This window comes from Parasteatoda tepidariorum, chromosome 9 (assembly GCF_043381705.1).
Source record: "Parasteatoda tepidariorum isolate YZ-2023 chromosome 9, CAS_Ptep_4.0, whole genome shotgun sequence".
NCBI classification, from domain to species: domain Eukaryota; kingdom Metazoa; phylum Arthropoda; class Arachnida; order Araneae; family Theridiidae; genus Parasteatoda; species Parasteatoda tepidariorum.
This window is the reverse complement of record NC_092212.1, coordinates 59,898,407-59,912,805: the sequence shown is the minus strand read 5'-3', so window position 1 is coordinate 59,912,805 and position 14,399 is coordinate 59,898,407. Positions and strand designations below refer to the sequence as shown.

The window sequence follows — 14,399 nt, the reverse complement described above, 5'->3', positions numbered from 1 at the left end:
GTATAAAAGTTATAAAATACATAGTTCCTTTTGAAGTTTGTGGCATTTAAGGAATTTATTTTATAAATAAAGAAAAATAAAAGTCAGTAAGTTCCTAATAGGTCATGTTAAATATATTTACCACCAAAAAAATTGGCATTTTTATAAACTAAATGAGTTTTTTTTTATATCAATTACTGTTCTTAAAACAATTTCAATTCCAAAAATACTTTAATCTTTAATTTACATTTACTCGAAATAAAGGGCCCGTTAAAGGGTTAAGATGAACTTGAAAGAAGTGAAAGTTCTACTGTCGTATTTTTATTTTTCTAATGAACACAAGAACATCAAATATTAACTATACCCATTATGATATTTTAGTGAATTTGCTATAAACTTGATTTGAATAAATCACTACTATTCCTAAATTAATGGCTGAAATTGACTCCAAATTTTTTGCATTTATAAAAACTAATCTATGCATAACAAAATAATTTACATAGAAATTATTTAAAAATAATATTACTATACAAAGCAAATATTTAAATATATTTAGCTAAGTGTTACAGTTACATAAAACTTATAAAGTTTTCCTTTTATAAATTCGTAACAATCAACCAATCAGCAAAAAATTTATTCTCAGTCCACCAGTTTGAAAACAAACGTGCAGAAAAAGAAGTTTTTCATCGGTTTAATCTTGACATCTGCATTGAAATTAAAGTGCCAATGATTTTTTTTAATTAATTAAAGATATAAATTCCATGATAGAATATAATAACATTAGTAATTTTCTCTAAACCACTTGTAATGTTAATAAGTTTCACCCGGTAAATACCAATATTTCTATAAATGTATTTCAATTAAAATAACTATTGTGGTGATTGGAAATGTCTTACAATAAATTTATCAAATCAAGAAATGCCCCATAATACGACGCATTCGGTTACCCAACAACCCTTTCGACGTGGGTTAAAAACACTCCAACACATGCTTTATGATTTTTACTGCTGGTGTTACCAAATTACTGCTGTGAGATCGAATCCGAAATATGGTTGATAATTAAGGATATTTTAACAAAAAATAAAAAGGAATCAAGGATTTTTTTTAAATATAATATTATATCGTTATTCATGATATATAAATATAACACAAGTGCATTAAATATAATTATTATAGCTACTATCATTTTGAGTAATTTTAATCGTAGTTCAAAGTTTGTGCACTGAAGCCCAGACGTGAAAAGATGCCCCGATTATCGGATGATTTCGATCTTTCGACTTCATCGGATAATATGGATTAACCGATTAACCGACACCCTTGGTCCCGAGGGTATCGGTTAATCGGAGTTCTACTGTATCCTAAAGTTTAAAATCGTGTTTACAGAAAGCAAGCTAATTTATAGATTTTCAAATCGTTTTTGCATGTTTTCCCTTTCGCCTTTTGCATGGCATTTTTCACTGAAAAGATCTGAAAATGGTAATTATAAAAAGAAAAAATATTTTTTCTTCTTCAGTACTATACAATACAGCATAGTAATATTCTAACATTTTAAATAACAACAAATAATGTCAATTATCACCATAACCTTTGTTTTTAAAGGATTATTAGTACTGTTGATAAACCAAACTGGGCAGGAACAGGCGTTGTGTTCAGTGGCGAGCACAGACTTAGGTGCCCCTTGCAAGATTTCTAAAAGCGCCTTAATTAAAACTTAGTACAAAAAATTTAACAACGCTATAAAGAGATATTCGGGTATTTGTAGTTTAAGGTAATAAAAATCGTAACTGGGATGACAAAGCGGAATTTAGAAAAGGCACTGAAGAAATTAAATTTATTTCAATAATAAGGGAAAATACCTCACTATAATACAATAATTATATTCAAGGTTTAGTTAAAGGTTACTTTTATTTGTAAAGTGAATTAAAAAAAATCTTAGAAATGAAAAAATATTTTTATTGGTTCTTAGTGTTTACGCCACTGGTTGTGTTGGCAATTAAACAGACCTTACTAGAACCATTGAGTTTTATTTAAAAGGGTTTTTTCTATTCTAATTCTATTATACTATTGCAATATTTTCTTAAGTAAGAAGTCTAGTCTTTAGCTTAGGAATATGTACGAAACTAAATAAGCTATTATTTAGTCCATTGACAAGTATGAAGAACTAAAGAACAGTATATCGATTTAAAAGAAAGAACAGGATTTATTGATTGCTTTGTTTGTAAATTCTAGCAAAAGAAAAAAAAAATGTATTTAAAAAGAATTGTACTTTAAAAGGAATAAAGGTTTTTTAATTTTCATTTAGAGAAAGCAAAATGATATTTTATGACTGGATACAATATTTTCATACTAAAAAATAAAAAAAAGCCTCATTTAACTATTACATTTTAATTAAAAATAAAATATTTCTGAAGGAATTACTTTTATATTAAAAACAAGTTTTTCTTTCAAAATTTCTAATATAACTGATTATTTTCGAACACTTCAAAAACTTTAGACATTAGAATAGTAATTATTCCTTCATAAGAATTTATGAACTTTTTATTAAACCACAATTTTGAACAATTTTTTAAAATATAAATTAAAATTAAAGCATATTTAAGTAAGTGTCATCAACAAGTTTGCTCTTTGATATTTATAATTGTAATTATTATCGAAATTTTAAATATTCGATTTGAAAGTAAATCAAAGCATAAATTTTTATGCAATGTCAAGTATAATCTTTTAAAGAAATTTACAAACTTCCTCGAAAAAACGTTTAAAATTTAAAATAAATATAACAGATGTAAATATTGATCTAAAAGGACCATTAGTAAGACTGCAAACTCGGGTGGGTTGAAAACGAAGCATGACCTGCATACTGCTTTGACCGTATAAGGAATGGAAAAAATAGCATTAGTTGAATTTTGGGTAGAAGAACACCTACATAATACGAAACAAAAACCTTTTTTGCGACAGGTTAAAGCAAATGATACACCATTTCTGGTTTTCCTTTCGTTTTATTTTGTTCTTTTTTTTGACCTTGTCTTATTCATCTCCCATCAGCCGTGCAAAGAAACCATTTAAAAGTTTGAAAAAAAAGAAATGGAATAAATCAGCCAATCAGATTTCGTAGCGGCGAGACATGCTATTATGACGCATTGCTCGGCTTCCCACACTTCCCGTCAACCGGCGCGGAGGCTGAGTTTTGTTATGGTTACCACATTTGAGACAAACTCACTTGTTTGGCATTTACAAAGAACTCCATTGTCATAATAAAATGTTATGACCTTCGCAAAATATTTCATGGAACTGTCTGTCGCTACAGACAATGTAAATATTAAATTTCTATCAGACCACAAAAACTTCTGTCCCTTGATTTTTTTTCCTGGTGAAATGTAAACAGCGTTTGATATTAATTTTTTTACTTGCTTAAAAATAACCACAAAACTAAACTGCTTACGTAATAGGCATGTACAGCGCAAAATAAAAAACCGTCCACTCTGAAAAACTTTTTATTTAATGATTGGATCTTCACGTTCAATCTTCATAGCTCAAAGGGGTGACCTCAAATACGTTGATTAATTAATGCAGACGATATTTTAAGTTACGAAATCGTACTTTCTCAACTTACAAACTACAAAACAACTACAAAACTACAAAAACGTACGTTTCTCAACTACCAAAACGTACTTTCTCAACTTACTCTGATTAAACATACGTTTTTTTCGACGGATTCGGATTTCTGATACCCAAAATTTAGGGGGATCAAACTATTAAACCCATATTTTCTGTAATCTGCGAATTATAGGCTTAACAGTTCGATCACGAGAGCGGTCCAAAGCTTGGATCCTTTAATGTTAATTTAACTTTTTGCGCATTTTATCATATCTCGAGAACTTTTTAAACGAATTGAAAAATGCTTGCACAAAATTAAAAAATTCGTTTGTCCAAAGACAATTCCTTGCAAAATATAACTTTTTGTAAATATATATTATTTTTTATTATTTATTTCATAAAAGGCGAAAAACTTTTGAATTGTAAGGTGCACAAGTTTTCACATAATTTTTAAGAATGCAATTTTGAATGTCAAAATACAAAATTTCAGCAAAATCTGTTGAATAGTTTCTGAGAAAGCGAATTTTGAAAAAGTCATATATTAAAAATTCGATTTCTCTGGAACTATTCGACCGATTTCACCCAGATTTTACATTTTGCTTTTTAAAATAGTATTCTTTAAAATTATGTAAAAATTGTGTATTTTACAATTTAAAAGTTTTCCGATTTTTATGAGATTAAATAATAAAATATAATAATAAATTATAATAAATATTTACTGAAATTTATATTTTGCATTGCATTATCTCTAGATAAACGAATCGTATAGTTATGGGTAAAACTGTTTCAATTCGCTTAAAAAATTTTCGAGGTATGAAAAATGTGCAGAAATTAAAATTAAAAAGTCCAAGCTTTAGACTGCTCTCCTAACCAAACTATTGGCACCATATTTCTCAGATTGCGGCTATCCCCTATATTTTAAGGGTCGGGAATCCGAATCCGTCTGAAAAAAAGGTATGTTTATTCGGAGAAAGTACGTTTTTATGTCCGATTTCGTAACTTAAAATATAGTCGGCACTTATTAATTAGAGTATTTGAAGTTACCCCCTCTAACCAATAAGTTAGAATTCTAGAACGTGGAGATCCGAACATTAGAACAAAAGATATTCTGGGTGGTCCGTTTATTTTTTCTTCTTCTTATTATTATTTTAAGCACTGTACACTGTAGATAATGAATGCATTCGATTTATTAAAAATTCTGTGTAGTTTATTGTTTCTACATTTTATTTACTATCATACAGCTTTTGCAATCATTTTACTGTAAAAATACGATATATAGTATTAATTCCTTTTATAGAGGACATGAAATTTTTTTTTCGAATTTAAGAAATAGTTTGAAAAATATTTCGTTTAAACAGGTTTATAACAACTGTGTTATTTTAATTTGCATGCCCTCAGTTCAGTTAAACAGGGACAATTTGAGTAAAAAGTAGCAACCATGCATTTTTTTAATACAGGGTGTTTTGCAATAAGAGCCCATAACCCCATATATTATAGTTATATTTTTAGTGAAATTATGTAGTGATAAAGTAGACATTTTAGGTATATACAAAAAATCATGAAATATTTTTTGTGTATACATTAGGTGTGGATAATTAATGTTCAAACTTAAAACAAACAAAAACGCAATCGAAAATAATAGAATCATCACTGATTTCGAATGAAAAACATTAAAACCTGTTTTATTACTTGATAATCGCCTTTCAATTCCTGTTTGTTTACTTAGTATCCTTGTTTATCACGTTTTGATGTGTTTTCAATTTAATTTTTTAGTTTTTTCCTAGTTTAAATCTTAACATTGAACCCATGTGCTGCTGACAGTTTCACATAGACGTAAATTACCTTAAAATTGTCTATCGAAACTTCAACATTTGTTGCTATGGATATGCGATACTATTTCCTTGATTGATACCTTATTTATGACGAGTATCTATTATTTATTATGGGTATCTATCACCCTCAACATTGACAAAGTAACGTAATTTAATGGCGGAATATTCAATATTATGAAATATTGGAAAGATTTTATCTAAAAAAATTTACTCTATGTCAAAAAAAAAAAGAAAAAAAAGAAGCTAAAATGTGAAGAAAAAAAATGTCATCCAAAATACGGGCTTGTGTGATAAGTTTTACTTTCTCCAAAGAGGACATGCTTACATCAAACTAATCATTATTATTATTTCCAGATAGGTACTTTACAAGTTCCTGTAATCTTGATTGATAACAGCTCAATACATAGTTGATGGATACATTAAATTCGTGGAAATTGTGGTTCGTTCATGGAGCGTTCTCCTTAACAATTGAGAAAATGTGGCTCATCATTTTATTGCATCAAGCTTTTAATAAATATAATATATTTTACAAATTTATTGCAATAAGCTTCTAGATAGTCATTAAAATCAAGTAAATTTATGGTAAGTTTATTTCTTATTAAATATCTTAGTTAAATACAATTCAATAAATAAATACAATACAATACAATTTAAGTTACATACAATTCAATTTTGGTTGTGGGATACATTAAATTGCTGCCTTTATGGAAATCCGGGTATTCCCTCCCATCTCCCCCNCCCCCCCCCCCCCCGGAAAAAAAAGAACGTTCTCTTTAAATATTTGAAAACGTGACTTACCATTATATTACCCCCAGCACTCATATATAGAAAATGTTTTTCGATTTTCTTATTTATTATATTATTTAACTTGTAGATGTTCATTAAAGTTAAGTAATTTTATGGTAAGTTTATTTCTTATAAAACATCTTAGTTAAATACAATTAAATGTTATATATTTTTTTTTTATTTAAATAAAATTTTATTTCTGTTAATTTGAGCTTCGGATATATCGAACTTTACAATTCGATTTACGGAGAATCCGCATACAACTCTTGTATTGACGCGCATACAGATAGACTTTTTGTATAAGGTAAAAGCTTATAGGCATAATAGAGTTGATCTACACTGGTTATCATAAATTAAGGAAAATTCACAAAAATCGCGATAACTCAAGAAATTACACATGGAATTTTATGAAACTTACCCACAATATACAACACATAGTAAGGTATTAAACAACATAAAAAGAAATTATCAGACATTAATAGTAGTATAGAAATTAGCACATGTANGAATTAACATATTTTCAACGAATGTCAATTGCAAAATTCTATTGTATCTGTTTCTGAATATAGATCTTTTACATTTTTTGTGCACTAAACTTAAAATAAGTATTTAAGCCTAACTGTTGTTACTGTTAGTATTGACGTATTTTAAGTAGCTGCACTTTTTCTAGATTCTTTGACAATGAAAGGACTTTGCATCCCATTAAATTATCTTTTGAATTTGTATCTCATTAAATTATCTTTTGAATTTAGTTATCTTTAGCTCATAAATATCGAACTTTTTATAGGTGTTTCTACTAATAGTTAACAAAGTACTAATCATCATCGTAAGAAAAAAGTTAACTTTAACACCCGCTTTATGATATTGCGCCTGGGAGATTTTCCGGATTTCTTTTATTGACCCCAATCATTTTGATGTTTTAAAAATTTTTATGAAAACAATAGTTTTATTTATAATCAGAGGAATAATGCTGCAGTTCATTCCCCCTCCCCTAATTTTCAGCTAGTTCGGATTTGAAGGACACACCCAGTTATGTGGGCAACACTCTATGCATCACTTCATAACCTGACTAAAGTGTTATGAAGTAAATATTTATATTTGTACCTGGCATTTACGTTCGATATTAAATTTTCATATTAAAGTAATGTCATTTAACTAAAAAATTCTTTTAAATTATAATTTATTGTTAAACCTTCTATTATATTAATATTGAAACATTTTTATTTGATGTTGTTTTTAATATTAGTTTAAATTCAAATTTTGACTTCATGATGTTTTAAAATTTGCTTTCTTTTTATTAATCTTGAATTTTTATGTGTACAAAATTGATATTAGATTTCACCTGCTGACAAAAAGGTTTTTGAACTCTTATTTTTGCATTATTTCTAATATCGTGGTAGTAACTAACTAGTTTTGCTCACAAAATCTACCTTAATTTGCATACACTATTTTTTTATATTATTATTTAAAAAAAGACTAGATTTAGATCAAATGATAATTTTTACCAAAATTTTTTTTTAAATATTTTTAGTTTTTACCTCAATTCTCTCTATTAAAAAAAAGAAAAAAAAACATTCTTTGAGTTGTTATAATTGTATTCAAAATAAATATTTTTAAGTAAATGAATAAAATTAAGATAATTTTTATCTTCTAGTTTTGGGAAGTTATATCTGATGAACATGGAATCGATCCCACTGGTTCTTATCATGGTGACTCAGATCTACAGTTAGAAAGAATAAATGTATATTATAATGAAGCATCTGGTATGTTTTATTACTTCATTTATTAAATAAAAGATTTTTTTAAAAAAAGGATCTATAATGATTAATAGTGATTTTTATGTATTTAATTTTGACACTACAGCTTTGTTTTTAAAATAATCCTTAAACACATTGGTTTTTTTATTAATATAATTTTTTTGTTACTGATTCAAATAATATTTTTTATGTCTAGTAATCTTTTGATGTATTGCTTTAGTTTTAAAATTATAATTTAACCTGATTATAATTCCGATAATTTATTTGTAGGTGGAAAATATGTACCTAGGGCTATTCTACTGGATTTGGAGCCAGGAACTATGGACTCCGTACGATCTGGTCCATTTGGCCAATTATTTAGGCCAGACAATTTCATCTTTGGTAAGTTTAAAAATTTCCGATAATTTTTTTCCTTCGAATTAAATAATTTTTTGTTACTAAAATAAATTATATAGATTAGAAGTTTGATTTACCTTCAGTATCTGTTTGTATCTGTACCTTCAAATCTGTTTGTACTTACAGACACTAATAGTGACATGAAACTTTGCTCTTAATTATTTTAAAAAATATGCAGTTAAGGTCATTAATGAGGAAAAAGAAAGTTTTAATTAACTTAAAATATATTATTTTGGTCATTTTTTTTTAGTTCAAAACTAACTTACTCTTCATTTGATAAAGATATCTAAAACTATTTTATTCATTAAATATTAATATTTTGTATCGGTTGCTTTATTTGGTAAATGTAAAATGTGTCATTTATTATTTGATATATCTGGTATCATAATTTAAAGAGGATGTCTCATAACATATTTATTTGAGGGCAATTGTATGTTCAAGGGAAGACAATGTGAACTATTTTTAACTTCAAAAATATCAGCAGGCTTAATAAATTTTTTTAATGTTTTTTATTTTAAAATTTTGTTTAGCAGTCTGCTTTTATTCTCAACATAATAGAAATTTTTTATCACTTAATCAAAAATTGAGAGTTGACTGATAAACCGGTATATACTGTATACTAAGTTTTTCTGTGTAAAACATTAAGAAAGCTTAGATAGGAAAAAGGTAATATAGACAGTCTTCATATCTTGTCAGTTAAAATTTACAACGACACATTAACCTGCTTTTATTTATTTATTTTATTATTATATTTATTTATTTATTTTATAAGATACTTAAGAGCCAATATGAATTACATTGTTATATTTAGTCTTCACACAATAATTGTATCTCAAATATTTTAAGTATGAAAATGAAAAATAAAGATTTAACCGTTTTTCATAAAGACAATTTTACAAAACTGACCCCCATATATTTTATTACATGGCAATGCTAACTAGGGTTGTGCCTTACATTCTTTTACTTAAGAAATGTAAACTTTTACTGTGTAATAAACATAAGTAAATTTGAGAGGTATAAAATTTCAGAACACTGAAACTGAATGAAATGTAAGCGAATCATAATATATGAATAAGTTATTAATGACCTTGAAATGTCTCCTATAGGTCAGAGTGGTGCTGGTAACAACTGGGCTAAAGGTCATTACACAGAAGGAGCAGAGCTTGTAGATACAGTATTAGATGTTGTACGAAAAGAAGCCGAAAGCTGTGATTGTCTTCAAGGTTTCCAATTGGCCCATTCACTTGGAGGTGGTACTGGGTCTGGAATGGGCACATTACTTATATCTAAAATCCGTGAAGAGTATCCTGATAGAATAATGAATACATTTAGTGTCATGCCCTCTCCTAAGGTGAGTTGTTAGAAATAACGAAAATTAACTTTTTAAATTAGTTATTTGTATAATTGAGTGTTTTCTAGTAAGGAAAGTTGAACAGTTTCATTGACTCGGTGGTGAAAATCTTCCTCAGATTTGAATTTTTTTTTATTTCTAGCACTTTTTCATTTTTGTTATGCTTTAAAATGATTTAAAAGGGTAATCTTATTGGTGCATTTAATTAGCAATGTAGCATACTTATCATTTTCTGCAGATCTGCAGGATTTCACTTTTCAAAAAGACTAAGATTAATCCTGTATGATGGATATTTTTTGCTTCTAAAGATTTACTTGGTCTTTTTTATATAGCTCATTTGAATTGATTTTATCATAGAATTAACATTTTATAATCATGAAATTTTTGCAATAGTTACCAGTCTTTCACATATTATTTTCTTAATGCTTTGCTGTATACAAAATTAGTGCATTGCAAATAAGCTGCTATCAAATTGTCTAATTCATTTTTCAAAAGCTATTCTTGGGCAACTATCAAGTTCTTGGTTTTTAATTTATAATTTATTTTAGCCTTTACTGAACACAACAAATAAATTTGGTTCAGCTAGATATTTTGCCTAATTTTTCCCAAAATTTTATCTTCTATAGTGAGCTTATTGGAAAAAATGTTTTTTAATTGAAATTTAGGGAATCCAAGAACATCAGTTTTACAAAATATAACAGCAGTAAAAACGACATTTACTGGATGCATTTTCTTATTAAAAACTTTAATAACCTCATTAAAAAATTCCATCATAATGTCACACTGTTTTAAAATGTCACCGTAATTCTTTCCCTAAACTTTTCAATTGACATGTGTTTTGCTGAAGCTGACAACTTAATAAATATTTTAGCATGTAATTTACTTTAATTCTAGGTGTCAGATACTGTAGTTGAACCATACAATGCAACCCTCTCCGTCCATCAGCTAGTAGAAAATACAGATGAAACATACTGTATTGACAATGAAGCCTTATACGATATCTGCTTCCGCACACTTAAACTCACAACTCCAACCTATGGAGATCTCAATCATCTTGTGTCCGTCACTATGTCTGGTGTCACCACCTGCCTCAGGTTCCCCGGTCAACTCAATGCCGATCTCAGAAAACTAGCCGTAAACATGGTCCCATTCCCTCGTCTTCATTTCTTCATGCCTGGTTTTGCACCACTTACATCCAGAGGAAGCCAGCAATACCGAGCTCTTTCAGTTCCTGAACTCACCCAACAAATGTTCGATGCCAAGAACATGATGGCCGCCTGTGATCCAAGACATGGTCGATACTTAACTGTCGCCACCATCTTCAGAGGCCGCATGAGTATGAAAGAGGTCGATGAACAAATGCTTAATGTACAGAATAAGAATAGCAGTTACTTTGTTGAATGGATTCCTAACAACGTCAAGACAGCTGTTTGCGATATTCCACCTAGAGGACTTAAAATGTCTGCTACCTTCATTGGTAACAGCACAGCTATCCAAGAGCTTTTCAAAAGAATTTCAGAACAATTTACTGGTAAGATTCATTAATGGTACTAGATGTAGTATTTTTAAGGAATATAGATGGCTTGTATTGTATTTTGCTGTCAATAGGGTATTGTAAGTTTCTAATACAAATTGATAGAATCCATGCACGGGTTTGAAGATTCTGGGCAATTGACCCGAAACTACTTCACAATGGTTATTTGCATCAATAATTTACCATAAAAGGAAAAATACTGGGGGTAAAGTAAAAACTTTCATGTGCATTTCTCCTAATTAAACCATTAAATCTTTACATATTGTATTCTATTAATTAGAGTATTAAATTTTTATTTTCCTCTTTATTTGTGATTTGCTTGGATTAAAAAATTAACTGAAGTAAAAGCAATAGTAAAAACAGTGGCAGTAGTGCTGCCATTTATTTTGGTAATCTGCAGTTAATTAAGTTTATTTGTAAAATCTTAACATCTAGAAAAAGTATTCTGTTGAAGACCAAACCTTATAATTTTATCATATCAATCGATTTTGAGCATATGATATGTTAAAAAAAGTAAAATTTTCAAATTATAGATAGCAATATTTTCTGCTAGTATTTCTTATATATTCTATATTTACTGATAAATAATTCTTTAGCTAATTCTGGGCATTCAACATTTCAAAAAATCAACATTTATTAATACTGAACCAAAGCTATGTGTAATAATATGACTTGACTAAATTAGCTCATTTTATTATTACTGGCTGCCTTTGGTGAGTAGCATGTTTGCTTTTCAAAGTCATCTTTTAACTTCTCAAGCTATCAAGTGTATATATGCGTTTACTATACTTGAATATCATATATTTGTGCTACTGCTTGAAAATCAAGCTCCATCATCAATAATTAGTATGACAATATGCAGACCTATAATTAATGTTTTTTTTTTTAAATTATGTATTTCAAAATTGTTATCCTATTTGTATAATTTAATACAAAGGGAATGCTGCACCATAACACTGTGTTAAATTTTTGCATCCATTTTAGAAGGGATCAAAAATAAATACAAATAATTCTATAAAAATACTAAATTATTCTAAAATACTTAATGTATAACTAACTATTCAACACTATTTAAATTATTACTTAAGACAACCTAACAAAATGTATAACTATAATGTTGCTAATAAATAAATATATATTTTTTGTGAGACTTACTCCTAATGAAACAAAGAAGATTAGATTCTTTCCCCCTTAGGAACTGGATAACTCATAACTGTTTTCTTTTGCAGCTATGTTCAGGCGTAAGGCTTTCTTGCATTGGTATACTGGTGAAGGTATGGACGAGATGGAGTTCACAGAAGCAGAGTCTAACATGAATGATCTCATTTCTGAATATCAACAATACCAAGAAGCCACAGCTGATGATGAAGGGGACTTCGAAGATGAAGAGCAACCTGTTGTCGAATAAAGTGGAAATTCTAAGCATTCCTTGTTTTTTTTTCTTCCAAATTTAAACTAGTAACATGCTTAAAAAATTTTTTTATCTGGTTTTCTATAAAAACTAGCCCAGAGCTATTTAATTTGTCATATACTTAACCATAGTGTATGACTGGCAGTTGTTAATGTTTTGTATTTTTTTATGATTTGAATAAAATTCAAATTCTTGTATATTGTTTTGTGAAGTCTCGTTCCTTGAAATTTGTTTTTCTTATGTTTAGGAAATTTTTCATGATGATAGACAGTTCATATGTGGCATATTCAAAATCAGCCGATTATAAAATATTTTTGTTTTATGTTTTTTTTTTAATCAACTCACTAGAGGGCATCATGGGTGCAAGTCTTCTGTCCCCAGGACGGATTTCCGTCTTTCGAAATTGTCCGCGGACGGAAGTAAGACAGAAACAAGACTGACTCGAAGATGGAAATCGGAATTTTTTCTTCTGTCCTTAAAAATATTTATTAGGTCTACGTTATTGGTCTACTTTCTTATGTCCTGTTCTTACTTTATCAAAAGACAGATGAATAAATATTTTTTTTACAGTATTTAAACTTGATGTAGGGTAAACTAACCAGTGAAGGAACACTTAAGCTTCGCTTGCCTTTTAAAAAATCATATTAATTTCAAAATTCGTAATTTCAGTTAAATGACAGTGTCAACATATTTGTTACTAATTGCAAACTATGCAAAAAAAATTGTAGAGAACTTACATAATATTGTTTTGGAGGTTCAAATAACCAGTGAAGGAACACTTAATTTTGGTTATTTTTTAATGCTCTTTATGATTATGCCTTACAAATGTATAAAAACAAGACTATTTGTGAAGTTATAACATACAAGTACTTGTAAAATGCTAACTTTTTTCTGTAATCGTGAACTAGAAATTAAAGTGATGTTAAATACAAAATAAATATAAAAAAATCTTTTTTTCTTATAATTTAACAGTCAAATCTAAATCATTGTGTCATCCGATGCTGTTTATTATTATTTTATCACCTTTTTGGTTACTCTTTTTCCTCTTATTTCTTGAAGCTTTTTGTCTTTAAGTATTTTTTCTTTTCCATGTTCTCTTGTTTTAACTTTTTTTTAGATCTTTCAGCCTCTTGAAATTTTTGCTATTTCTCTGAAGTTAGGTAATTTATTCGTTTTTCTTCTTATTTGACCTTTCTTTTTATCATCAATATTTGGCCAATGTGAATGAATGGTTCTTCCAAACTTCTGATTTTTCAGCAACATTTCTGGAATGCCTTTCTCGAAAATAGACGGGGGAAAGGTGTCTTGAAGTTTGAAGCAAATCCATCTCTTGTTGACTTATATCTAGAGGATCTTTAGAAGTACTGATTTTACTTACAGAATCATTTCTTTTTTCAACTAAGAGAGGATCAGCATGAGGACTCATTTCAAATTCGATATCTAAGATGCATTCATTATCAATACTAGCTTCAGTTCCTAAGTTTGACTTAACCAAATGGTCTTCTTTTAATACGTACTTCTTCCACATTGAAAAAAGTACAAGCTCTTGGATATTTTCGATATTAGACTCTTCAGTCTGCGTTAAAATTAAAACATATCTTGAGGGATTTTCCTCTCAAGCTTCTGAAGAAATTGAGTATCGTTTCTGTTTAACTCGGTTTTTTGTTGAGGAGCTTGCTTCTAAATTCTTAACATTGTAAAGTAGTTTTTATAAATTATATAATCACGTGGCTATCCTATAATGATAGCTTATTAGGAG

General features: G+C 28.4%; 1 protein-coding gene across 1 annotated transcript; it reads left to right on the top strand.

Annotated features, from left to right (window-relative positions):
• Nucleotides 1-516: 516 nt before the first annotated feature.
• LOC107451828 (tubulin beta-1 chain) lies at nt 517-12,837 on the top strand. The gene is made up of 6 exons (XM_016068066.4): nt 517-585; nt 6,677-7,954; nt 8,219-8,329; nt 9,451-9,695; nt 10,590-11,226; nt 12,459-12,837. The coding sequence occupies exons 3-6, from the start codon at nt 8,269-8,271 to the stop codon at nt 12,635-12,637; spliced, it is 1,122 nt and encodes a 373-aa protein (XP_015923552.2). The 5' UTR covers nt 517-585; nt 6,677-7,954; nt 8,219-8,268; the 3' UTR covers nt 12,638-12,837.
• The last annotated feature ends 1,562 nt before the right edge of the window (nt 12,838-14,399 follow it).

Excerpts from the sequence above, each read along its gene's own strand:
- LOC107451828 (XM_016068066.4), top strand. The coding sequence starts at position 8,269 with ATGGACTCCGTACGATCTGGTCCATTTGGCCAATTATTTAGGCCAGAC. Across the intron at positions 8,330-9,450 it reads GCCAGACAATTTCATCTTTG|GTCAGAGTGGTGCTGGTAAC; the intron begins GTAAGTTTAAAA and ends TGTCTCCTATAG. Across the intron at positions 9,696-10,589 it reads GTGTCATGCCCTCTCCTAAG|GTGTCAGATACTGTAGTTGA; the intron begins GTGAGTTGTTAG and ends CTTTAATTCTAG.